This window comes from Clupea harengus, chromosome 25 (assembly GCF_900700415.2).
Source record: "Clupea harengus chromosome 25, Ch_v2.0.2, whole genome shotgun sequence".
In the NCBI taxonomy this organism is placed as follows: domain Eukaryota; kingdom Metazoa; phylum Chordata; class Actinopteri; order Clupeiformes; family Clupeidae; genus Clupea; species Clupea harengus.
Genome location: NC_045176.1, coordinates 13,391,470 through 13,417,306, shown reverse-complemented (window position 1 = coordinate 13,417,306; position 25,837 = coordinate 13,391,470). Strand labels below are relative to the sequence as shown.

At 42.6% G+C, this 25,837-nt stretch overlaps 4 protein-coding genes across 5 annotated transcripts; 3 read left to right on the top strand and 1 right to left on the bottom strand.

Annotated features, from left to right (window-relative positions):
• Positions 1 to 1,376: 1,376 nt before the first annotated feature.
• mrps14 (mitochondrial ribosomal protein S14) lies at positions 1,377 to 2,916 on the top strand. Its single transcript, XM_012826524.3, has 3 exons — positions 1,377 to 1,509; positions 2,190 to 2,354; positions 2,489 to 2,916. Exons 1-3 carry the CDS (start codon positions 1,441 to 1,443, stop codon positions 2,669 to 2,671), a joined length of 417 nt encoding a protein of 138 aa, XP_012681978.1. The 5' UTR covers positions 1,377 to 1,440; the 3' UTR covers positions 2,672 to 2,916.
• Positions 2,917 to 3,554: 638 nt separating this feature from the next.
• Positions 3,555 to 7,619, top strand: LOC105899341 (calcyclin binding protein). Of its 2 annotated transcripts, none has more exons than XM_012826514.3 (6): positions 3,555 to 3,696; positions 4,175 to 4,379; positions 4,474 to 4,570; positions 5,162 to 5,261; positions 6,658 to 6,752; positions 6,838 to 7,619. In XM_012826514.3, exons 1-6 carry the CDS (start codon positions 3,679 to 3,681, stop codon positions 7,001 to 7,003), a joined length of 681 nt encoding a protein of 226 aa, XP_012681968.1. In that variant the 5' UTR covers positions 3,555 to 3,678; the 3' UTR covers positions 7,004 to 7,619. The 2 variants fall into 2 exon arrangements, with proteins under 2 accessions (XP_012681968.1, XP_031419071.1); XM_031563211.2 differs by lacking the exon at positions 3,555 to 3,696 and adding an exon at positions 3,935 to 3,958.
• Positions 7,620 to 8,152: 533 nt separating this feature from the next.
• plk3 (polo-like kinase 3 (Drosophila)) lies at positions 8,153 to 14,473 on the top strand. The gene is made up of 15 exons (XM_012826393.3): positions 8,153 to 8,384; positions 9,196 to 9,303; positions 9,406 to 9,522; positions 9,616 to 9,745; positions 9,841 to 9,928; positions 10,061 to 10,156; positions 10,322 to 10,520; positions 10,695 to 10,821; positions 10,961 to 11,070; positions 11,942 to 12,059; positions 12,500 to 12,583; positions 12,748 to 12,910; positions 13,295 to 13,424; positions 13,606 to 13,719; positions 13,994 to 14,473. Exons 1-15 carry the CDS (start codon positions 8,184 to 8,186, stop codon positions 14,192 to 14,194), a joined length of 1,986 nt encoding a protein of 661 aa, XP_012681847.1. The 5' UTR covers positions 8,153 to 8,183; the 3' UTR covers positions 14,195 to 14,473.
• An 823-nt stretch (positions 14,474 to 15,296) lies between these two features.
• LOC105898672 (dynein light chain Tctex-type 5-A) lies at positions 15,297 to 17,511 on the bottom strand. The gene is made up of 2 exons (XM_012825721.3): positions 17,415 to 17,511; positions 15,297 to 16,433 (listed from the first exon to the last, which is right to left on the bottom strand). Exon 2 carries the CDS (start codon positions 16,420 to 16,422, stop codon positions 15,724 to 15,726), a length of 699 nt encoding a protein of 232 aa, XP_012681175.2. The 5' UTR covers positions 16,423 to 16,433; positions 17,415 to 17,511; the 3' UTR covers positions 15,297 to 15,723.
• Between the last annotated feature and the right edge of the window lie 8,326 nt (positions 17,512 to 25,837).

Here is a 25,837-nt window from a genome sequence, read left to right as displayed (position 1 = left end):
TGTTACCTATTTGAGGATCAAGAACCATCTGCTGTATAAATGGGGCCTGTTTCAAATTAGATTTGTAATAGACTCTGTGGATGCTAACTCTGCTTGTTTACACTGCCACCATTTGGTTCCTTGCTGTGCACTGCACTGCAGCAACTCAGTTCAAGTCAGTGTCATTTATTTTTTCTGGGAGAGAAGGAAAGACCATGCACTAATAAAATGGAGATTAAATATTAATGAATAAAAAATATTTATAGCCTACCACAAAATAGAGAAATAGTGACTAGGAAGGAATGCTCAGATTATTTTACATGTCAAGAGGTGTCTTGTTCAAAGTCTGTTGCCCCAACAAAGAAGAGAGGAGACCATATCACAAAATATGGAACTTAGCTGTAGTTTATTGACTCAATAAGAGAGTGCTCAAAGCCACAAAGCCATGTCCAATGTTAAAAGAGCAAAGTGTCTAAATCAGACCAGTAGACGGCGCTAAAGAATGACAGAGGTTCAGCTCTTTCGTCTTGAACTCCAGAAGAAGAATGGGGTGAACATGGCTAGCAGCGTGTAGCCAGCGACAATAACGAGAATGTCATTATGGCCCAATAGTCATGTTTTCAAAATAAAAGTACAAACGTATTTATTCGTTTTAAATGATACAAGGACGAATGAAGACAAAATGCTCATCTAACAAACTGTGTGCTACCAACGGTACAATAAATGTAAAGGTGGGAAAACACAAATCAAGAATGGGGGTGAACTTGAAATGCCTTTTGTATACAAAGAACCTACTAGCGTTGTTCAGCTGAATTTGTGGCTGAGAAAACAACAAATTGTGCATCCTTGACATGAAATCCATATTACAAGTACTTCAAGGAAACATATAGATATTGACACCTGCATTGCCTTAGTAGATACCAGGAAATGGTAAGCCCCAGAAGAGTCACACCAGGCCTAAAAATGAACTTCTGTTGTTGGGTCTTTTTCAGCCTCCACTGTTGTGAAAGTATGTGTTGTATGTATTTCTGTAAGTGTGTGTGCTAACAATTTGTATTGCATAATCTCACAACTCTTTTCTGTCTATTAATATTAAACACAGTCTTTAGGCTCATTTTATTTAAAAATATATAACTTTTACAGCTATGTGCCACTTGGTGTGAAATGACAATAATGATAATAACAAAACTAAATGTTACCTACCTATCGCTAATAGGCTACTATCTCATTCCATGGTTATTTGCAAGATGAGTCTGCTAAAATTACAAAACTCGCTTGCAATGTGCAGTGTATCTATCTAGACATGTTAGCAGCACACCAGGCATTGGCCGTGCAAAACGTTGAAACATTTGTCAAACCAGATGTGCAACCTAGTTTTGGCGGACTTTTATTTTCACGCTTTTCTCCGGCATATTCCAGCCATGTATTGTGGCTTACTGTGGCTAGCTCCACGGAACTAACATGGCTGCCTACAAGGTTGTCTGTTCGGGCTTTGGACTATTGCAGTCATCCCTGAATTTAACAAACCAGGTAAACTAACTGTGAATCTTCTTTACTATGTTAATGATTGTTGGATTTGATATTAATGGAGATCTCACGAACCACGTCGCCTTACTGACGCTCTGGCCAGCTAATGTAAGCTAGCCAGTGAACGTTAGCCTACTTGCTCATGGTGTTAGCGGACTGTGTAACCTGGGTGGAAGCACTTATTTTCACAGCTTTTGACAAAGCAATTGGAATAGACGGTTATGTCTTGTCCTTACCCTTGTGGTGGCTCATGTTCTACATGTGCCCTGCTCCATGTCATCTGAAATCAATCCGAAAAGTTGCTACAATTTAGTTTGACGACTCGTGATGTCAATTTTAGGTGAATCAGATCTTTCTTGATTCTCAAGTCACTTTCAATCAATGATCATTATGTTTCGTAGCTCTACTTTATACGACACAATGGTGCAGTTTGAGTTTGTTCTCAAATTCGGTGGTGGGAGATCTCCCTCTATATGAACTTACTTGATATGAATTGCAGCTCATATCTTTAATGTTTTTTCCCTACTTACACATGAGTAAGCTCTAGCATAACAGAGTGAGGAGTAATTTGGACATACTTCATTTGAAGGCAGCGATCAGTAGTTTGAAAAATTCTTTGAATCTGTCGAGCCTCTTTCCAAGTTTACTCACCATCGCTTACCTCTTCTGTCATTGAACTGCAGGCCCTCAGGTGCTCATGGGGTGCGGTGGAACAGGTCAGAGGCTACTATGTTGACTGGCGGATGGTTCGAGATGTGAAGAGGAGACAGATGGCCTTTGAATATGCAGACACAAGACTTCGCATCAACTCGCTGAGGAAGAACACAGTTCTGCCAAAGGAACTTCAGGTTTATATAATTTATATGATATTTAAACATCAGACTTGGGGGGGTGGGGAGATTTTGGGCAACAGTGAAGTGGGTTATCCTGTGCCTGACCACTGATACGTCTCTGAAGTAATCTGTTCCGTTTCCCCTAACAGGAAATTGCAGATAAGGAAATTGCCGCTTTACCTCGGGATAGCTGCCCGGTGCGCATTCGTAACAGGTGTGTGCTGACGTCACGGCCACGCGGGGTGAAGCGGCGATGGCGACTCAGTCGCATTGTGTTCCGTGATCTGGCGGACCACAACCAGATGTCAGGGATCCAGAGATCCATGTGGTGATGGGAGACTACACTGAAGGCTCATGGATCACCTTGTTCCTTCTCCATTCATGTCTGATGATTATATGAGGCAATGGTATTTTGCCCTCTTAATAACTGATCCACCTGGATTTCCTCTTCATATTTGATGACCCGTATGTGAACAGTTGCATGACTTCATCTCCACATGTGATAATTGAAGATGTACATAGAATTTCATATTGTTCTCTACTTTACATTGATGAATAAAGCAATGCATAAGTTAAATCGACCTGTTGTATTCATATCTCCAGACGTATGCTGTATCTTTAATCTCATGCTGTCATTATGGTGCAGGATAATCTGTTTATGTCCTTGGCATCAGTAAGGGGCATTTACCTATATTGAATTTGAAGTGATTGGATCAGCCTTTAACCATTTTTCTGAAAACGTTTATTTTGACCGTCCTCACCTGAGCCAAGTTGCTGTGCCTGCGAATCTTGATCAAAGATTTGGGGAAACAGTCCTGCTTTACTCATTTCAAGACCATAATCAATGAAAATAGTGTATTCAGTCATGTACTGCCTATTTTCCTAGGTTTGACTGATATTTCTCTTGATCTTATTTTTGGTCACTTTACAGCCTGTAAATTACAGGTTACAAAGAAGTATGTATAAAAACCTTGATGGACAATTATTTTCTAAATAAATCTGTTGATTTTGATTTTGTAGCATGAAGGTAACACATTCCATATTTCTAAACAGTTATTGTCAACATGAACATGGAAAAGTTTAGCTATGTGCTCAAAAGTAAGGATGGTGGAATTAGCTCTTCGCTTATAGTAGGTTGGTGATACAACTTTTATTTTGATACACAGTTTCACGGAACTAGTACTACACTCGAATCTTTCTAGAAGGCGTGTTGCGCGAAAGAAAGCGCAAGTGAAACGTTTAGTCGTAAATTAGCAGTGAAACAGCGGCCTCAGACTATTTTGTGATTCTGGTGATCACTCAAATCTTCGGTACTAATCAACGCATTTGGAATTCAGTCATGGACCTGGACACACAGGCAAGGCTTGGAACACTGTAAACATTGGTCGTTCAGTTAACGTTGGGGGAAGTTAGCTAGCAGCTAACCCTAGTCAGCTTGTTCATTTGATTTGCGTAAGGTTAAGGTGATATCAAATGAAAAAGTTATTAAGGCTAAGAACATTTCTCCATGACATTTATAGTATGTATCTTATGAAAGAATCATAGTAGGAAACGTATCCACTTTGTACCGAGCTAAATGCACAACTGGATTTTCAGTTTCAGTTTCGTGCTATCTTATGGTATGAATGGCTAATATGATTAACATGAAATGTTGTCAGCCAGAATAAGGCTCTTAAGTTCTCAATTTAACTCTAAATGAACTCTAAATTGTATTTTTACAATATGCGCTTAATTGTTCTCAGTGTCAGTCGTGGTTTATCAGGTGGATGAACAACACAACCACGTGTGATTAACGAAAACGTTATTGACTAATGTTAAATCATTTCCCACCACAGATCAAAGACCTCGAGAGTGACCTGACGGAAGTCTTACGATTGTTGGACAGTTCGGAAAGAAAGCGGGTGCAGAATGTGATCAAACAGGAACAACAGAAGATTGAAAAGGAGCTCACGCAAAAACGACAGCTAAAAGAAAAGCAGTCCAAACGAGACTCAACAGATACAACTGTGAAGGGATACACTGTAAAGATCAATAATTACGGTAATGTCTAGTCTGAGTGCCAGTCTCTTCTTTAGTCCTCTTGTTCCCCATACATTGTAATATAATCCTACTTTGACTTTCGTTGTTTTAACAGGGTGGGACCAGTCGGAGAAATTTGTGAAAATTTACATTACGCTAAAGGGAGTGCATAAGATTCCAGCAGAAAATGTGGAGGTCACCTTCACAGAAAAGTAAGGATTCATTACCACACCTCATCACCTTTAACAATATGCTATCTGAATGGAAGTCCACAAGTACTCAATGTTGGAGGTCATTATAATAATGTGATTAATCAACCAATCAATCAATCAATGTATTTATTTGATCAAGAGGGACAGTGTTTATTCATGAACATTAAAATGTAAATGCACCCAATTAGAGCCAAAAGGCTAGTTTCTATTGGCAGTCCCCCTACCTTAATTCACAAACGTGTGACAGTCGTTGGGATGTATGGTATGGGTATGGATAAGCTTACATACCAGAGGTTTCCTGTGCAAGCACTAAAACGTATTCATGCCAGAAGATGACCCTATACAAAATATGTCCTTATTAAAGAAATACTGCGGCTTGTGTTGTGTTAATAGAAATGAAGGGCTTGTGCTGGCCGATCGGTACAGTTCAGATTCGTGAACTTGACACGACAGCAAGAAAATTTCATTAAGTGAACGTGTCGTGAATCCAGTGGTAGTTTTAAGTTTTGGTTTTTTTCACTGCACATATGTATATATTTGCTAATGAGACAATGCTTTTATTTCAACATCACATCTGTACTATCTTTTCAGGTCTTTCGATCTTCTTGTTAAGGACCTAGATGGGAAAAACCATCAAATGATTCTCAAAAATCTTTTATGCCCTATTGAGGTCCAGGAAAGCAGTCGAAAGGTTTGTTATTTTAATTTAATATCTAACTTAAACCTTTTTTTCTTACAGGCTAGTACTGAGAATATTGGACCCTCGTTGATGGGAGGAATCTGTTTAATCCAGCAGTTGCCTCCCTCTTTCTCTCTTAATGCAAGATATCACATAATCTGTGGATCTATACAGAATGTGCATACTTTATCAAGTTCATTGCAACAGGTACAATCTGTACATGTTAGAGAGTTGAAAACATTATAACAATCATGAAGGGGGATTTATTGCAGTGCTGTTGTATTAGACTGCATTCATTTTTGCTGTAGTTTGTATGTTTGTGACGGGATGTGTTGACTATGTAGGGATGGTTTAGAGCAGTTGTTCTCAAAGTGTGGTCCGCGGACCACTGGTGGTCCGCCAGTGCCCCGTAATGGTCCGCGACGGCCAAAAGTAAATTATTGTGACATTTCTAACATACAACTCAGAACGAAGAGAACACAGTCAGTAGTAGCCTAATCTATTAAAGAGTTGCCTAATCTAATAACAAGGTCATGGATTGGCGGTTTAAGACAGGGATAATGAAAAGAAAATTAAATGAGAAAGCCTCTGACACAGACAAGGAGAAGGTGCAACGGCGAGATGGTTCAGCCGCATTGGGCATCATCCTGCCACGGAGCTGCATTCAAACAGCGTTAACAATTGTCTGGCACCAGGTCTGGGTAGGAGGCCTGTTGTTCCGAGAATATACTATTTAGTTAGATGGTCCGCAAGTTTTTTTTTTTTTTGGCTAAGTGGTCCTTGGTCTGAAAAAGTTTGAGAAACACTGGTTTAGAGCGTCTAGCTTGACCCCAGAAGGTCTTTCTCAGTGTGCTGTGTACTGTCAAGCAGAGTACTGGCTTAGCTAGAATAAGCAGGTCATGCTGATGAACAGAAACTGCTTCCCAAAGGCTTTCAGTGCAGTGCAGTTCCTTCACTTGACTTGTCTTCGGCAGTCTCTCTGAGAATGAACTTTTTTGTGCAGAAGACCTGTCTTGCTTTTTCCCAAAGCGCTATATGAGTGATGCTGCCAGTTTGATCATGCCTCTGTAAGCAAGCCTGGGTGTGAATGCAATAATACTGTCACTATGGGCTATCAAAACTGGCCTATCAAAATTAGTCCGGTGCAGACTTGAGTAACCACAGTAGATACAATGACTAGACCTTTACTGTGCAAACTGTTGAGCCGTTTTACTCTGTTTACCCATCATCGCATGATTTGTCATGTGACGGTGTAAGAATACATAACGGTCAACTCTAACCGAAGGACATGCTGCCCAAGTCTTACTAGTACACTTATTAGGGGAGCTGTAATATTTGAGCAATGGGAAGGGTTTTCCATTCAAAAACCTCAGTGTATGCCTCCCTTAATTGTGCCTTGCTTTCCCAGGTGAAAACAGACATGGTCCTCCTCATGTGCAAGAAGACGGCAGCAAAGAAATGGGACTGTCTAACGCAGGTGGAAAAGAACTCAAAAGAGAAAGAGTAAGTGTCATCCTCATCATCCTCATCTACATCTAGCATGGCAATATGTAACAAGAGAGATAATTGTATACTATGTATCCCTCAGCAAACCCAACGTTGATCCCAACGAAAACGCTGATCCAAGCGACGGCCTTATGACCATGCTGAAGAAGATCTACACAGAAGGGGACGATGAAATGAAACGCACCATTACCAAGGCCTGGACTGAATCCCAGGACAAGAAGACCAAAGGAGATGAAATGGACATTTGAGTCTGCCTCTCATTGTGCCCCCCACCCCCACACATTCATTCATTCCTGCACTTGGATTCAGGACCATGCTGTCAGATCAGTGATTCCAGGTTCCATGTTCCATTCCTGTTTTTTTTTTCCTTTTCAGAATCACTTAAACTTAATGAAATCATATTGTGATCGTGTGTGGTCCCTTTTTCTCCATATTCCTCCAGTGTGGTTTGCACGTGTTTTTCATTGTTGATTATGGTCATAGATTTGACAACATGCCACAGTTTCTAATTGAAATTGATGTGATGAATAAAATGTCTCAAATGTGTCTGTATCTGTATCCTGTGTGTAAATTTGTGCCTGCATTGGGGATTTCCTAATTTGACTTGCTGTCTTGTGCTGTATTACTAGCTTAACCATTTTTACGACCTCATATTATTTAACATCTCGTCTTGTGTGTTAAATCTTACAACCACCAGGGGGCTCCATACTCTGTCGGAATCGAGGGAAATTGACCAAGCTGAGTTTTAGGCTGTAACCTACACCATGATCAGTGCATGATTGTTTACATGACAACCAAAATTTGTCATTGTAATATATCAAAATTGAAACGTCATTATATTAATAAAATCATCTGGAAAGAAAATACCTTGTTGTTGCCGATGTGTCTATCACGTTTCCCCCCTTTATACCGTGTTTAAATCGTAAAATCTATATCAATGTTAGCCACTACCATTACTGTTTTCTATGACAACGGGAGTTGTCTGATAAATGGATATTCCAGTGATAAGTACAAATTCTAAGAATGTTAATGATAAATCAAAGTAATCCCTATGTTACACATACCCAACTTTGCCTCAATGTCACTTTTGCTGTTCAGGACGTCGAATTCAGTCATGATAAGGCATTAGATAAGGAATATATTGTGATTGGATGATCTTTTCATTTCATTCAGTTTTCCACATGCACATCACATGCTGTCTTTGATTTTTGTGTTTGATTGAAAGCACTTCCAGCAAACCTCGTTGGCTCCTCTGATTTAAGCACCACCCTGTTATCCGCCTACAAACCTGACGTCACGAACAGTTTATATACTTGAGGAATTCCCTGTCTGGGCATGTCTGAGTTACCTAGCGCTGAGCAATCTGTCAAGAAGGGATACACGGACTATTCGAGTTTTTGTTTGGGCAGTAGACACTTGGGACTGTGAATGGATTCTGCTCGTTTTACTACGACACAGCGTCTTTCGTGTCAAATGATGAATCCGGATTTATTCAAAGCATCTGATCGGACGCAAACTATTCAACCACCACCCAAACCAAACCGGAGTAAATCTGAGCCAACGAAGCCAGAGGTGGTGGTTGATGTGGAAGGGAAGAGATGCTATTACAAAGGAAAGATTTTGGGAAAGGTAGCATATCACTTACCTGGCTTCATTTGAATTCTCATTACCTAAGTGTTTCATGTCATATCATTTTGTTGTTGTTTAACGTTAGGTTCGTAATTCAGTAATATGGAGGGATGATCTCGGCATCGTCTAGTTGATCATAGCTTTGAATGGAGGTGTGCGCCACGAAGAATTTGCTACCAGGTGTCCGCTAATGACCTCGTGGAGGATATGACTAGCCTAAGTTTGACAATGCCTCTCCCATTGATTTCCTAATCCCCGAGTGTTTCTTGGAATTTGACTTCGCATACCACCTCCGTCCTGTTTCATATGGACTACATTTGGTCATATGACATTCTGTGTTCAAGCTAATTAGTGAAAAAGGAAAATGTGATCGGTCTTAAGACTACATTGTTGATTTGATGCCAGTCAAAAGCAAATGGATTAGATTACATTTGAGGTGTAAACATGTATTTCATAATGGTGTCTCTCTGGTGACGCTGCGTATTCGCCTTTTTAAATCAAGTCCTGTCTGCAATTACGACCAATGCAGACATGCAGCATTTGTTTTGTTCGCTTTGGATTAAAAGCAAGATGAACGCATAGTGTAATATTTTACAGAAACCGGTCAATCTAAATTCAGCCTAATGAGTGTGTCACATTATGAGACTGCTGTTGCTTTAGCCCATGTGGAAGGGCAGCTGTTTTATGCAAAAAAAGAATACGTCATATGTGAAATGAGATTGGTCCCCAGGATTACAGGCAAAACTCACTAACGTTGTAATATAGATTTGTCAAGTTAGTGTTTGACACATCGACTCTTTTGTTTTTGAAGGGTGGTTTTGCACGATGCTACGAAATGACAGACGTGGCCTCGGAAAAAATGTATGCTGTGAAGGTTATACCACAAAGCAGAGTGTCCAAACCCCATCAGAGAGAAAAGGTAACGCAAGTGGCCTACCTGTGGCACTGCCATTGCTATGTTGAAAACAATGTATTTTTAAATGATTGGCATTGTAACAAAGGCATTCCTCTACCCTACCAGATAATAAATGAAATTGAACTCCACAAAACCTTACAACACAAGCACGTCGTGAAATTCTCTCATCACTTTGAAGATGGAGAAAACATTTACATCTTCCTGGAACTATGCAGTAGAAAGGTATGTGGCTGGCTTTACAGCAATGTGCTGCATTCAACCTGACAGGTAAAAATACAGCCGAACACTCATGGATTTCTCTACTTCCCTCTGCAGTCCCTGGCTCACATATGGAAGGCAAGGCACACGCTGACTGACCCAGAGGTACGCTATTACCTGAAGCAGATCATATCTGGACTTAAATATCTGCACAACAAAGGCATCCTTCACAGAGATCTCAAACTAGGTAAGTACACCATGCCCTTGGTAGCCGTGTGTGTTTGTGTGTGTGTGCATTTGATGCAATAATGTGGAGTTAACGCACCTCAACTGTTCTTGTAGGTAATTTCTTTGTAAGTGAGGGCATGGAATTAAGACTGGGAGACTTTGGACTGGCAGCAAAGCTGGAGACGGTTGAGCAGAGGAAGAAGTGAGTAGTAGAAGTAGTAGTAGTAGTAGTAGTAGTAGTGGTGGTGGTGGTGGTACATTTTATGGTTACTTATAACCTGCCAGTATGCTAACCATTTTTTTTTTTAATTATTATTATTTTGAATGTTTTCAGGACTATCTGTGGAACACCCAATTATCTTGCTCCAGAGGTCCTGAATAGACAGGGACATGGAACTGAATCAGATGTTTGGTCTCTGGGCTGTGTCATGTAAGTTAGCCATGCTATTATTTCATACTGTCCACTGTCTGTAGATTATTGATGATTGTGTAAGGCTGTTTATGTATATGGAACTTGGGGATGGATGAACAGACCATGGTATTTCTAGGCAATTTATGCCACACTGCAGTGAAATCATTTATTTTTCTTGATCAGATATACATTGTTGTGTGGGAATCCGCCGTTTGAAACTCTGGACTTGAAAGAGACGTACAAGTGCATAAAGGAGGTGAAGTATACGCTCCCTCCGACTCTCTCGCCTTCGGCTCAGAAGCTGATCTCCGCCATCCTACAGAAGAACCCCGCTGACCGCCTTACGCTGGACCAGATTCTGACCCATGAGTATTTCACCAAGGTGACTGTTTAAGTCCATTTATTTGGTTCATCTGTGACTACTTTGGCCCCTGTTTTTTCAAAGCACTGTGACATTGTTCAGTAGTGCAGTGTTCCTGAATGCATGTGACCTTCATCTTCCGTGGTGTTGACGTTCTCTCCTGACTCTGTATCTTTCGCTCTCTTTCTCATCCAGGGCTACACCCCCGATAAACTGCCTCCTAGTAGCTGCGTCATGGTGCCGGAGCTCAACCCACCCAGCCCTGCCAAGAAGTTCTTCGCCAAGATGGCCAAGAGCCTCTTTGGCAAAAAGAAATCCAAAGGTTAGTGCTGCTGCTGCCGCCGTTGTTGTTGTTGTTGTTATTGTTGTTCAGGTGTCCTTCGTTCATAGTGGAACCCTGTTTATGTGGCCCCTTCCACTGTGCTGTTCCTGTGTCTGATTGTCGCTGTGTTAATCTGCAGTTGAAAAGACCCCTGCCGAGGAGAAAGATGACATCTCAAAGTTGGTCTCGGGCATAGTCAAATGCTCCATCAGCCGACAGATGAGCTGCAAGACTGTCGGACCAAACGAGGTACACCCCCCCCCCCCCCCCCCCCCCCCCCCCCCCCCCCCCCCCCCATATCTCCAGTCCGTTTAATGTGCCGATTCTGTACATTGCTTATTGGCTGAGGAGAGTGTAAGCAATCAATGTGTATTAAGTGTTCATAAGAAATAATCCAAATTTGGCTTTCAAAACCCATTCAATTGGGCACTCATCTCTAGACAAGGTGATGGCTTAGAAGGTGGCTAACATTTGCCCTAAATATAATTATTTACACCGCTTTTGTCACATTTAGACAGGTCACATTTAAAACTCTTTCAGTGTCACTTTAGTTTGAATGCACTTTGCCATTAAAGCAATTGCATGATCAGCTGGGATGTCTCTGGGAGTGCTTGGGATGAATAATGGAGTATCTGTGAGGGCAGCAATTGTGCTGAAAGACTCAGAATAGCGTTGCGCTGAGCAAATCCCAATTTTTAGCCAAGTTATCTATGGGGACAGCACTACTAATGCCTCAGCCCACACAAAACACAAGCTCTCCGGTTCACTGCACAGTCAGGCAGACAAAACAGGAAACGCGTTTCTTTGCACTGACATACGAGTTGTATTAGAGCTTGCTGGGGTCAAATGGTTAACTCGCCTTGAGCATAGACCTGAAGTTTGGTGACGTTTAGGACTTAAGTGAATAACCAATACAAGGGATGTTTTGTTTCCCTCACCCTCCCCCAATCATTTTTCAGATGAAGGGAAATGTTCTAAAGGCCTGAGTCGTGTTCTAAAGGCCTGAGTCGTGTTCTAAAGGCCTGAGTCGTGTTCTAAAGGCCTGAGTCGTGTTCTAAAGGCCCTAGTCGTGTCCTACCTTTTCCTTGATTTGTCCCCCTTCTTCCTGCCCTTCACTCAGGCCACGCCTCCCATGGCTCCTCTGGCCAGCTCCGGTCCCACGGACACACAGGCCGAAGAAGAGTCCAGGAAGTCCACATCTCAATCCCTCAAGGGCACTGGGGCCAGCAGCAATGACCGTAAGCCAACATTTTACTCCTTCAAGCTGCAGGTGCATTTGAATTCACATGTGCTTTTTTTTTTTTTTTATATAAATATGGTTAGGGCTTATATATAGGCATAGTCTCTCAGCTGTGAGAAGGAGAATTCTTATTATTATTGTGACCTCTGCTTCTTTAAGACGGGTCTTGGCCCATTTAAGTGTTGGGTGAACTGCAGAGAAGGATCAGCATTTTCAAAAACAACTTGCGTTTCATAATGAATAGCTCTGTTCTGTATTGTGCTGCGGTTGTACTGGCGTTGCATACACTATGTTGAACCAAAGCCCACAATGCCTCATCATGATGGTGTGGTGGCAAAACTGCGACCGCATACTTATTTGACTGGCATGCATTGTTTGGATTCTTTTAAGTATGTGTGAGTTTGGTTCAATGAATGCGTTGTTCTCTTTGTCCCGTAGCTTGTGAAGACGCCCTCACTCCTGCTGCTGTCATTGAGTCCGCTGTGAAGGTTCTCAACGACTGCTTGTCCTCCATGCCTGCAGGTGTGTATGCCTGTTGGAAATAACTCAGCAATTTTGGCTGGGCAAGAGAATTGAATCTTACTGATTGACATGGAGCTTAGAGCTGAGCTATATCATGAAGAAATGGCTACTGTAATGGACTGTCATTGGATTTTAATTGTAGTTATTTTTCCCCCCCGTTTCAGCTTCAAGAAACCCACCATGCCTCTCGAAGCCCAAACCCTTCATTTGGGTGACTAAATGGGTAGACTACTCCAACAAATATGGCTTTGGTTACCAGCTCTCCAATCAGAACATCGGTGTGCTGTTCAACGAGGGAACTCATCTGAGTTTGTGTGATCAGCGAAGGTCAGTATCTCTGCCAAAGTCTCTCCCCATGCCCTTTAGGCTTCATATCTAATAGGTGAAATAGGTTTGATATTTTAAATATGTGCGTTAGTGGACGTTTGCATATGTGGGCTTTTGAATTACTGACCTAATTCCAGTATGCCCTTAAGTTTCTCCTCTTAAGTTGACTCACTACATCCTTCTGAAATGGGTCAATCAACCTCAAGTTGCCCATGACTGGTTTTACCACATCATAATTATCATGAACACCAACATACATCCGTCACTATCTTTGGCACTCAATCCCCCCCCCCCCCCCCCCCTTTTTAAACACATTGTTTCAACCCCCTAAATCTCAATGTTTCTCCTTCCCCCCCCCCCCCCCTCCGTCTCTCTCTCTCTCAGGACTGTCCACTACTGTTTAGCCAACAATAAGCACTTCATGTTCCAAGCTGACACACTTCCAGAGCAGCTGCAGAGTCAGAAGCAGATTGTGGAGCTGATGGCCAACTACATGGAGCAGAACTTGATGGAGGTTTGTAAAGATTTACTCCTGAAGAGAAAGGATTGTTAATCTGAGGGAAAATGTGGTATTTTTAAGAAATTGTCTGTTATTTAGAAAGCTGCTTGGTACTGTCCTTTGTTCTGCTTCTTTCTGGTTTTTCCTTTTTGAGGAGAATTGAAACATTCGTCTCTCTCTCTCTCTCTCTCTCCAGGGTGGAGACCTTCAGTATGAAGACCTGCCCCCACCCTCTGCCTCCCCTCTCCTGCTGCAGTGGGTGAAGACGGATCACGCATTAGTCATGCTCTTCAACAATGGCACCCTGCAGGTAAGCTTTCACAGCTGCTCCTTTACATCAGGCACCTTCCGGCAACAACACCACCACCCCCACCCCACCCCAGCAAAGACTTTGCAGTGTCACAGTCTATTAATCTATTAATGTCTGCGTGTTTTTCACACTTACCTCTGACCGACAGACCATGTTGAGAATGACTTGGTCTGCTAAATCATATGCGTGTCTGAAAATATGGCTAATGCTAAATGAGTTTAACAGTGAAAATTGAAAACTAACTCTGTTCTGTTTTTTATTTTTTGTGCTCCAGGTGAATTTCTACACAGATCACACAAAGATCATCCTGTGCAAGTCCGCTGACGACGACTCCTACTTGCTGACGTACATCAACCGGGAGCGCGTGTCGTACACATACCCACTCAGTGTCCTGACTGACCGGGGCTGCTCCACGGAACTCCGACACCGGATGCGCTACGTGGTCCAGCTCCTCCAGCATCACACGGGCTCCTAAACCACCACCTCGCCTACAAACAGAGCTGGCTTCTCCCGGTTCTTTAATGCCACAAAAGTCGCTGCTGTCGGCTTCCTCTGGGAGCAACACTCAAACCTCAAGGGGGGGGAGACTTCCTCTCTGCGGCAAAGACTCTTCCTGCTCTTGGCCAGCGTCTGGCCCCTATGGAGTATGGTGCACTGTTTCAGTTCAGTTTTACTTTTTTCATTAGATATATATATCTTTTTTTTTTTTTTTTTTTTTTATATAATTGATCTTATACATGCAGTATCTCACACTACTGGCTTGACTCACGGTGCACACAGTGGAGGGGGGTGGGGGTGGGGGTGGGGGGGGGGTGCAAAAGTATCCTGTGTTCCCCTCAGCTGGACTGGTGTTGAAATGGTGATACTGACATGGGAGCACACTTCACAGGGCTAGAATCACTGGCCCAAAACCACATTGCCAATGCTATGCAGAAGGCCTTGGTTTTTATCTCCTTTCTTTTTTTCACTTTTTTTCTTTTGGAAGATCTTAGGATTTGACCACGTTAATGGTACACCGGTAAAAGGAGCGCTGTAGGTGCCAAACTTAGTCATTTAAGGATCATTTTTTTAAAAAAACTGAGAAGTTGATTGACCATGGTCTGCAGATGACTGAATGTCCAATTCAACTTTTGGGAAGAGCTGAAATAAGTGCCTTTTGGAGGGATTCCTGGTTGTGCAATAATCACCCTTCTAAATCGAAGACAAAAAAAAAAACAGATTGGGAAATATGCAGAGGAGGCTTTCTTTTTTTTTTTTTTCTTGCTTCGGAGTTGATTTTGCAAGCGAATGAACAAGCACTACATTACCTGACATAAGCTGTTGGCTGTTAACAAGGTATTATACTCCAGTAATCTCAACCATTGCAGAAGGGTGCACATATATCTTGTACCTCCTGTTTGGTTTACTGTGTGTCCTCCACCCTTCGTAGTACTCTGCAAAACTGTGAGCCTGAGTGTGCTGTAAATGTTATAGAACTAACAAGTATTGTGTTCAGAATCCCAATATTGTGAAAGCCATTGCCCTTTCAGAAAAAAACAAATCTTTATTTTTTTTGTGTGGCACATAATGTCTATTTATTTTTATTTATACTTTTTTATTTATTTGTGTAAATGTATGGTGTTGACACGGGGGGGATAATTCAATATGTTCACCTTTTATGTGTTTGGGGAGAATTACGAAAAATAAAGTACAGTATTTAAAAATGACTTCACTTTGCTGACTGATTTTCTTGAGAAGCCCCTAGGCAGGGTGGGGGGTGGTGGGTGGGTGGGCTGGATAAGATATCGGCCTGAGAGGCTTTGCCGTCAAGCTGAGCTCCATTTCAACAGGGCCACTACAGTCCGATGGAGAGAGGGTGATGGCGTGAAAAGCTCAAGCTCAAATTTGAAAGGGACTGAATGTTTTCCTCTTTGACAAAGATGGTTTGCTGGTTCTGAGGACTCTCAATGTTCATCTTGTCCAACTCCCTTTTTAGCGTAGTGACCTGGATTGATTTCTCCCTCTTCACTCGTAGTAACTTCCATACACCACCGCCACAGTGAAGAGAGAGTTGTTCTGGAAGGTGGCTGCGGCAAAGTCATCTCTCGAGGAGTCTAACAAGCCACGACTGGCTACAGCGAGGCTCTGATTACTGTTCTGGCCAATTACTACCTGGCAGACAAGCTTGTAGCGTGGGGGGCAGGTGTCTTTGATTTTACCTCGCACCAGATCGGCTAGAATTAGACTGAGCTGGCTACATGTGTTTGAGTTGTAGCGCGCTCCGTCTAAATAACTATCCAACGTGGCCTGAAGGATCTGTTGTGTCCGGCTTGTGCTGAATGTGTTCCCTGGGTCAGGTCCCATTCTGTAGCTGTTCTCCAGACTGACCTCGTGTGCCGGCTGAGGGAGCAGCAGTCCTGAGAAACTAACCCGTCCGCCGTGCGTCCAGGCCCCGACAGAGAAGCGCTTGCTAAAAAAGACTGAGTCTCTGCGCGGGAAGGGAGAGGCTGGGTAGCTCGTAGCACGACTGAGGTGGGAGGCATCTGACAGCCTCCTGAGGAGCGGGGGTGGAGGTCTGGAGGGAAGGTGGTTTTTGGAGTTGTCTCGCGAGCAGCGGCGGGTGGAGACGGACGCCCTGCGAAGGCGCTGCGGGCCGTCGGCCGCCTGGTCATGGTTGAACTGGGCTAGAGTCTCCTGAGAGAGAGGCAGAGTCTGGGAGCTCATGGCAGAGGTGCCTTACAAAAAGAGAAGGATTCATATATTTACATATTCATTTTATAGGAGTTAATCTATTCATATATATAAAACAATTGTTGGTGTTTCATGTTCATTGTTTATATAAATGTAGCCTATTAATCGAGGAACTAAAAACCCTATGACTCATTATTGTTACACTGGGACTGTTACAGTAGTTTGTATTGATAAGTTTATCTCACATGTTAGTCATGTCAGTTTCGACCCCATTTAGTCATTTTTTCATCATTTTTCTCGTAAAGTAACCTCTTGTGTTTTACCTCACTGCTGGTTGTGAAAACCTGCCCCTTCAAATCTTGGGGAATTTCCCCCTTGGCTGCCAAGTGCTCTCTTCTTAGAATGCACCAGCCATAAACAAAGGCAGTAACAGGGTCCTGATCGTATTCCATGTGCTTCCCCTTTTTACCATCCACATTTAAAGTTGTCTCTCGCACCCTCATGAGAAAGACGTAAATTCTGAAGCACCCACTCCCTAACAAGTCCATACATCGCCTGTGAGTTTCTCAATACATCTTTAGCCTTGTGTAACCCTGCAACTGACTCACATTCTTCAGGATATGAGCTCGAACGAGAAATACTTTGGATTCAAAACATTTTCTAAATGTTTTTCAACATATCTAGTTGCCATGTTTAGAATTACATAACTGTAGAGCACTCGAGAAACTTGTTCTGTCAAGTATTGGTCAGATAAAATCACACAGAGCAAGCAGATTTTTATCTTACTTTTTCCACTTCCCAACTTTGAAACTGGTTCCTTGGGAAAACTTGCTCCGAGTTATTTTAGGAAGCACAGATAACTATAGATTTAACACCAGTGACTGTTGCACGCATATACATAATAAAAACCATTGGTACACCATTAAAGGTGTCACACACTTGAAAGCATTTACCATAAACAAACAAAAAATAGATATTCAATTGTCCCCACAGCACCCCCTCACATCCTTCTGCTGTTGCCTTACCTACACAAAGGATTCTACCAGTAAGCGAGAGAGAGCCTTGACTGTTTCCTTGCTCAGGACTTCTGCTACAGTGAGACTAGTCATGCCAGTGTCCTAAGCTACCATCGGCAGTTATCAGATACAAACAAAACATTATCTGGGCTTTTATTTCTCTGCAAAGAGTCTGCCAGTAAATTATTAGCAGAAGGGCAGCACAGGGTCAGCAAACATAACAACAGCTTGAGTCCAGGCAATCATTCACATGGAGCTATGTATCACCTGGATGCCTCCCACACACAGTGTGTAGTTGCCTCAGACAAACCTCTTGCTATCCCCACATGCGAAGGGAAGCTTGCTCTGTTTTGGTCAACAAACATGGCGACCCGCTACTGACTGGTTAAATGATGGCAAAGGGGACATTCTGTGTCTAAAACACCCTCACACTCAGACAGGGGGAAAGGGCCAAGTCACACTTTAGGCTTTTCTCTTTGTGGTGCATTTGGGGGGGTCATGGCGAATTCAGAGCCTTCTGATTCAAGCTGAGGAAGATAGAGAGCAGGTCATTTGGGATGCAGATTGGCAACTCCAGCCAGAACCATCTGCTGACAGTTTAAACTGAGGGCTAAAGGAGAGGTCTCTCAGAATAGACCAAACTCACTGACAAAGATGAGGGTGCTGCTGGAATACAAAGCATTAACTTCAATCCAATTAAAAGCCTGCACGCTTGTGTGAACTTCTGCAGAGTCATTCATCCCGAGGGAGAACATGTCTTTAGATTTCTGAATGAATAAATCCCTGTAACCTCGAAGACAAGCGCCTGACAGCTGTTTGCTCAATCTTTGCACAAAAGCGCTGAACACTGCGACATCAAAAACGCACAGGAGAAACAGTCAAGTTGGAGAGAGCAGTTTCCGACCAGAGATGCATTTCCACAAGGAAATGCAAGTGTGATTTTGCCACAGAATCAGAGACTGTGATTTTCTTACTCTTTAAAAACTACATGGATGTGAACATTTCAAGCTACACAAGAATGGTTTCACACTACTACTCCTCCCTGTCGGAGAGTATGCAAGCTATAAGGTCTACCAAAAGAAGGGTTTGACTCTGCTACTCCCTGTTGGGTCAGGGCAGTGATTCTCTATGTACTAAAAGTAGGCCTACTTGTGTGAGCCTTGTGCTCAGAGCTATGTAGGTTGAGTAATGTACGAAACGGCCCTTACATTACATATGATACAACCTAGGACAATTGGCCTAACTCTGTAGCCTTTCAAATAAATGTAATACTCATAAACTTACCGACACACTTTAACTTACCTACACAAGTTTAAAAAGGTATAAAGTGCTGTACACAACAGAGGCATTATCACCAACCACTGACCTCAATGTTCAAAATGTTGATGTCTTCATCATTGAATTCTCATTGAGTGCAAAGTACTTTATCGAAATGTAGGTAGAATTAACATCCTTTGTTTAAACAACACAGCTGTTATAGAGTGGTGCATGTGGTGGATAATATAATATGTAGTTAAAGACTGTTCACCACAACCTCATGAGATGATTTACTGTGATTGGGAGTGGCCTGTTTTTAAGCATGTAACCACTAACAGAAGAAATGAAAGATCACAGGCCGGGTCAAATTACACATTAAGCTTTAAGTCGGCAGGCCTGGACCTGTCTGCAGAGAGTGATATGGATCGATAAGCTGGCAAGATGTTCTCCATGATAAAAAGAGGAGACAGATATTGAGCAGCCGTTGAAAAGGGAAAGTGTCATAAATTAAGACTAATAAAGTTGTTGCAGCCCAGGCCCAAGAGGCTATTTTCTTTTGTGTTTTTTTTTTTTTTAGCAGGCGGGCCGGTGAATGAATGAATGAATAAATAAACAACGACAAATGAAAGAAATAGAAAGTCGGTATCAGATTGCAAAAGTTATTCAAAACACACTGTAGTGTTTATGCTGTCTCTTCGATGATGAAATGCCAGAGCTTTTTCCATGACACTTAATTAAAATGCACCTCACTGCTCCTGATGACTAAACCATTTAGAGACTGCACTGCTGTCTCTGAGGCTGTCCTGGGTGTGTTTAAGTATGATCTTTCCTTTCTCAGGCCTTTTGTATTCGTTAAAGCTGTACACTTTCATGGAACAGTGCTGTTGTGTTATCTAAATTACATTATTCCATTGTGTTACGGGGACATGTAGTAATATTAATGCATATGAATCTCTGTGTTAAGCCTATATACTGATCTTTCATGGAGCTGTAGCCTAAGTGTTGTTAGCATTTTATGCTAGCTTTCACTAGACCTAGCCTCCGGAAAGTCTCAGAGACATCCCTTTTTTCTGAGAGCCTCTGTTTTCATCAGTTATCAAAGCTGTCAAACTGTAAAGCCAGTGGTATAAAGAGCAGTATATGATGTGAAGTATACTAAGATATATCTCTTAAACCAGCTATAAGCAGTCTTTTCATTGTTTTAAGTACTGTCATAAAATATTTTTGGGTTAGCTTCAGTAAACGAAATAATTTACTCAAGTCAACGTAGTTTTATCATGAATGATAACCTCACTACTATGTTCTGGTCTTACATAATAAATGTTCATCTTTCCTCCCCAACTTTGTGCAATGGAAGACTATGTAATGGTTTGACATGCACTTGTACTTTCATCCCTCTCCTTGCATTTCCCCAGATTCCACTCCAAACTGGAGTTACTAGGGTTCGTTCCATTCCCTGTCATCAGAGCAGTGATATGCCTGCTGGCTTTGTCTCTTTTTGTTTTCACCCTCTCGTCTCCATTTGGATTCACTTACACAATGTGTAGTTTTTTTTTAACCTTTAAAGTAAAATAAGAAAAATGTTATGAAGTTGACATGATTACATATTACATTTTACATATAGACTCAGAGTAAAATATGTTAAACTTTGTACTTGCTCATTGAGAGGAGCGCATAATAACTAAACCCTTACAAAGTGGAAAGCCAAACCATCCAACCTACTCTTTCCAGTGTCATGCATTCCTTTCTGTGTCATTCTTGCACTGAAGGTTGTATCTAAAATTCAGCTAGCCTAAATTGAGCCCTGAGTCATGCCCGAAAAGTACCCACTGAAGTATTTAACATTTTATGAATCTCATGGTGCTGTTGTTGCAAGACAGAGAGAGAGAGAGAGTAGTCGTGTTTTGAATAGGGATGAGGCCCTGAGCTCTTCTGTGTGTGCGAATAATGTTTGGGCTAAGACTTGATCACTGATGTCATCTGTTTGCCCGTAACTCCGACATCAGAAGCCTCAGAAAAAAAAGGATGATTCACTGGAGGAATAACGTCAAAGTGGAGGCCCACAGGATGTGTGCTTCCTTCTTCTTTGAGTCCCTCGCTTCCTCATCAAAAGGGCAGAGAATGCCTCCTTCCCTCAGGAAGAAGGCGGCGGGGGAGGGGCGGTCGGGGGGGGGGGAGAAGTAGAGAAGAGTATGTGGCTCGGCTGGTTGGTGACACGTCCAGCTCTTTCCTCTGTGAGTTAAATTAGATGCATTTCACTTAGTGTAATTCCAACCAGATGGAAAAAAAAAAAAACACGCCACAACTGACTCACAAGGGAGTTCTACAGGAACTGTACTCACCACACACACACACACACACACACACACACACACACTTTCTCTTTATAGTTCAGACATGTACAATTGACATCAAAAGTACTCTTCTTACTTAAACTCTTGTGTTTAGTCTTCAAGACAATATGCCCTAAACCACAAGTCCTACACATTTGTCTCATGACGTTCATGGCGTTCATTACTCCGTATAATTCAGGAAATGACACTGCAGTAGGAAATTGAGCTACAGCCATATGGCTCTGGTGGTGTTGGTGGCTCTGCTTCTAATTATTAACCTCTGGGTTCCCAACCCATGCAGGCCCTCCCAGAGCCAAAGAAGGCCTTGTCTGCCCGGTTGTTCAGCTTCCTCTGACAAAGACAGCGCTTGTGTGGGTGTTGGGTGATGGGGGAGCAGACGCTGACACAGACTTCCTCTGGCCTAAAACACAGTGCTAGGCAGAGCTCTGATAAGCGCTCATTGTGAGAGGGGCAACACTGGCCCATGGGAAGTATTTTATGGGAGCAGGTTTTTTTTTTTGTGAGTTGGGAAAAAATAAAATAACATTTAACTGCCAAATAATGAGGGCTTGTGTTAGCCTCTGGAAGAGCATTGTCCAAGCGCCAGAAGTCCAGATAACAATAAATGCCCTCATTCATATGAAGCTCATGGAAAAAGGAAGCTGAAAAAAATTCACCTGCTGGTGCTAAAAATACAAAGAACAATGATTATGAATTAGGTGAATTCCAGTCATGTGATGGTAAGACAAAAAAACCTCCACATAACTCTAAGGGAAGCCATTTTGACGTGTCAGCAGTGGCACAGTAAGGCACAGACATTAACTAATTGAATCAATATTTCAGGCAAGGTGTCTCTGCGCGGTCCAAGGGTGTGGACACACTGTTCTCACAGCTCTTGCACACCGTGCCAAGACAGTGGACTTACCGTCAAGTGCTGCCTTCTTTTCAGAGGTCCACACAGATAACTTCATAAAAAGTACCAGAAAGGCATGACAAGTGAGAGTGAGCGTGAGGGTGCCTTACAGGAAGCTACTAGTGGTTGAGGCACGGTGGGGTTTACCTGGGTGTTCACTTCAGAGATGAAAAGCGTGCTTGTAATCTTGAAAGTATGTGACTTTATTACTCACTAACATTTTCTCACCGTGGGAGCAATCAGTTGATTTCAGACCATACGCCCATGTCTGTGTGTTTGACTTCCTGCTTTAATCTTTAGTCCTTGAGCAGTTGACTACAAAAAAGGCTCAGATCAGAAGCCCAGAAAAGTGTCAGTGTTATCGATTACCCAAGGAGGAAGTGGACTTGTGACTTAAGTTATAAATAACTATTGTGCTGTGACACACATAGTGTTTGTTCTCATGCTGGACTGGGCATTAATAATTACTGTCTTTCTTTCTCACTCACAGTGACGCTTAAGGAAATGTGATCGCCATTCAGAGTGCGATTTTATGATCACCGCCAGTACAATGGAATGGAATGTGAGAATGCCACTGTGTCCCAAATTCAAACACACACACACACACACACACACACACACACACACACACACACACACACACACACACACACAAACTAACAAATGGAAATATGAACATTTTATTTAAAAAAGAATTGTATTTCCTCAGTGGAATATAGGACTCAACAATCACTGTCATCTCCTGTCAGTGAAAGCTCAAATGATACATTCTGGTGTTCTCTCATCCCATAGGCTGGGAGTCAGCACTAAAATACATTACTGGGTTTAAAGATTAAGTGATAAAGAGGCTACTGAGCCAGCGCAAACCCGGGAAAGGATCACATCACATAAAAATGTAACGTCACTGAAACGGCATGCTCTCCCTATCTCCCACTCTCCCTCTACTCTGTCTGGCCTCTCTCTTTCTCTTTCTCTCTTCCTTCCCCATCTCTTTCTTTCTCTCTCTCTGTCTTTCACCTCTCCCCCAACCCCCTCCCCTTAGCTCTCTCTCTCTCTCTCTCTCAGCTTTGAAACCCAAATAATAATAAGCTCCTGCCAGAGAGGCATTCCAGGCTCGCAGATAAAGGGGAAATTCCCACCACGCTCGCTGGCTCACACACTGTGGATCTCTCTCGCCGAACTGAACCGCTCTCCAGCTGCACTGCAGCTCTGCTCAGGTCGAAAATATGCGTCTGGCACAGCGGCGAAGGGGTTCGACCAAACAAGCAGATTTATGTCTCTGCGCTGCGTGTTTGGACAAATCAAGGTTTTTCACGGCCTTTCTCATCCTTCAGTGTGTGGGATGTGATTTACTGGGAGTCAAATACGACTATGTTTTCAAACTGTGTCACCATCTTCTCCCAATTTGTGTGGAGAGTTTTGATGTTTCATTGTTTTTGGCTATCATCGCTGCTGATGATGTAGCATTGATAGTCAGACAGTTCCACAATGACTATGGCTCATTTTGACATGGTCTGTGAAACGGCCACTGCCTTTGTCACCCAGAGTCTTTTAAAAATAATGCTTGTTCTGTTAACTACGGGCTGCTTCAGAAGCTGGCAGTTGCCTACCTACGTCTTGTCTGAGAACAATGATTTAGCACAGGTGGTCCTGTGGCCAGGGCAGTAGAGATCATAAAACTGGAGAATGTCCCTGAGGTTGGCTTTTCAATTAGGGAAGAGACCCCTTGAGACCACACACTTAACTGCCAGGGCCTATAGTGTCAGCAAAAAATATTCACATTTCCTCACAAAGAGTTAATAGAGAAGAGAGTAAATACAGTAATGCCCAGCATTTTCTCCGTTGTTTCCGTTAAATGGAGATGGTCCTCCGCTGTGACGTGGTGGAGGACTCATTCTTCTGAATATTTACATATGAATTGGTCGCTTTTTTCCGTATGATGGATTTTACAAGTCTCACTCGACCGAAATGCAAAACAGGGATTTACGGCATGTGAAAAGCGAGTTGACTGTTACAGCTTAAGCCACTGAAGAAGAAAACAAATCTGAGGTAAATGAAACCGAGAACCACCTAAGTGTTTCTTAGAAATGGCTTAGTGTGTGATCTTGTACTGCTGTGATGAGAAAAACTCCAGTCTAGCTTTTCGAGGGAAATGTTTGGCTTTGAAATAGTTCTTTGGAATCTGCAGGCGTCTGCCTCCTTCTCCTACCTTTCGTTTTTTTGTTGTTGTTGTGTCATTTTGAAGGTTCAGTTTAGCATGCATGCTAACTTTGGTGTATGGAGGGAAAGTGTTTGAAAGGGAAGTGGTGATGTGTGTGTGTGAGAGGTAGAGAGAGAGAGAAGAAAGCGAGAGAGAGAGAGAGAGAGAGAGAGAGAGAGAGAGAGAGAGAGAGAGAAAGAGAGATTTGTGTGGGAGCAGCACTTTGCCCTTAGTCAGAGAAGCACCCACAGTGGTTTGTTCCTTCATACATATCAGTGTGTGTGTGTGTGTGTGTGTGTGTGTGTGTGTGTGTGTGTGTTGCTCTGGAAATGACACAGATTTGCACTTCTGTTTGAATGTTGGAATACCCAAATCTTCCTCATCAGTCATTTTGACTAAGAACTACCCCTCAGTTTTCTTTTAGAAAAAAACTCCCCAGCTTTGGGCTTCAATCAGAGGAACAAAGACAAACACTGTAAAACATATATCTGTGTCAACCAAAGACATTTTCACTGCATTTGGAAAATTGCCTTTTCCAAATTTCACTGGAAAATGACATATTTAAGAGAGTTTTTGATCATACCCATGGTTAGAAATGAAAGAAAATAGCAATGAACTGAGGGGTTGTGTACAATATAACAAGCAGAAATGGGATTCCAATGTATCATTACACATCCAGCCAGGTAGTTCCAAGTAACAAAATGTTGATTTCACACTTTGTTTTATAAAGTTGTTTCCACATGCTTTTGAGATCCCCTTGTAAGGTTGTGATAGACAAACCTCATGCTGTGTCTCTCTGTGTGTGTGTGTGTGTGTGTGTGTGTGTGTGTGTGTGTGTGTGTGTGTGTGTGTGTGTGTGTGTGTGTGTGTGTGTGTGTGTGTGTGTGTGTGTGTGTGTGTGTGTGTGTGTGTGTGTGTGTGTGCAGAGGTCCCTGCAGCAGCTGTCTACAATCTCCTGTCTGACTCACTGCAGCAACCAATACTTGGCCAGGCCAGGGACTTTTTTTTGCAGGGACTTGTAATCCTGCCTCCTCTGACTGTTTGCCTCCATCCTCTACACACACATGCACACACACACACACACACACACACACGCACACACACACACACACACACACACACACACGCACACGCACACACAGACACACACACACACACACACACACACACTATACACAAAGGCAAAATCAAAATGAGGAACCCTGACCAAGACTGTGTTCGCTGTCACTCGCCAGTGATGATATCATTGCTGATAGCTGCCCCATCAGCTTCTGCTGCCACACCCAACACAAGACCATGAGGGAGTATAAAGCTGCCATTGGCCTGGAGTGTTTGGACACAGCTGGCTAACTGCGTTTTTTAAGCATTAAAATGAAGAAAAAAAAATGATTCTTTTGGAATGTTATCTACATTAGCATTTCTGGGTTTTTTTTTGTGGCATGTTGACAGTAGCAGCTGACTTTCCATATGCCTGTGCACAAGCTGCAGTGAGAGCAGTCATTGCTCTGGAGTTGTTGCTATGGTTTCGTTATGTACTTTAGCTGTTGTTATGGAGAGAGGAAATGACCAAAATTCTCTTCCTCTCCAGTGGGGTGAGATTGGTCCTCCGCGACTCGTCTTCAGATGGGAAATGCTCCACAAGGGCAGAGAATGGCCAACTACAGTTATCTACAACAGCCCTCCTGCACTTCACTTTTATGTTGGACAGGTGGGAAGACTGAGGCAGAGA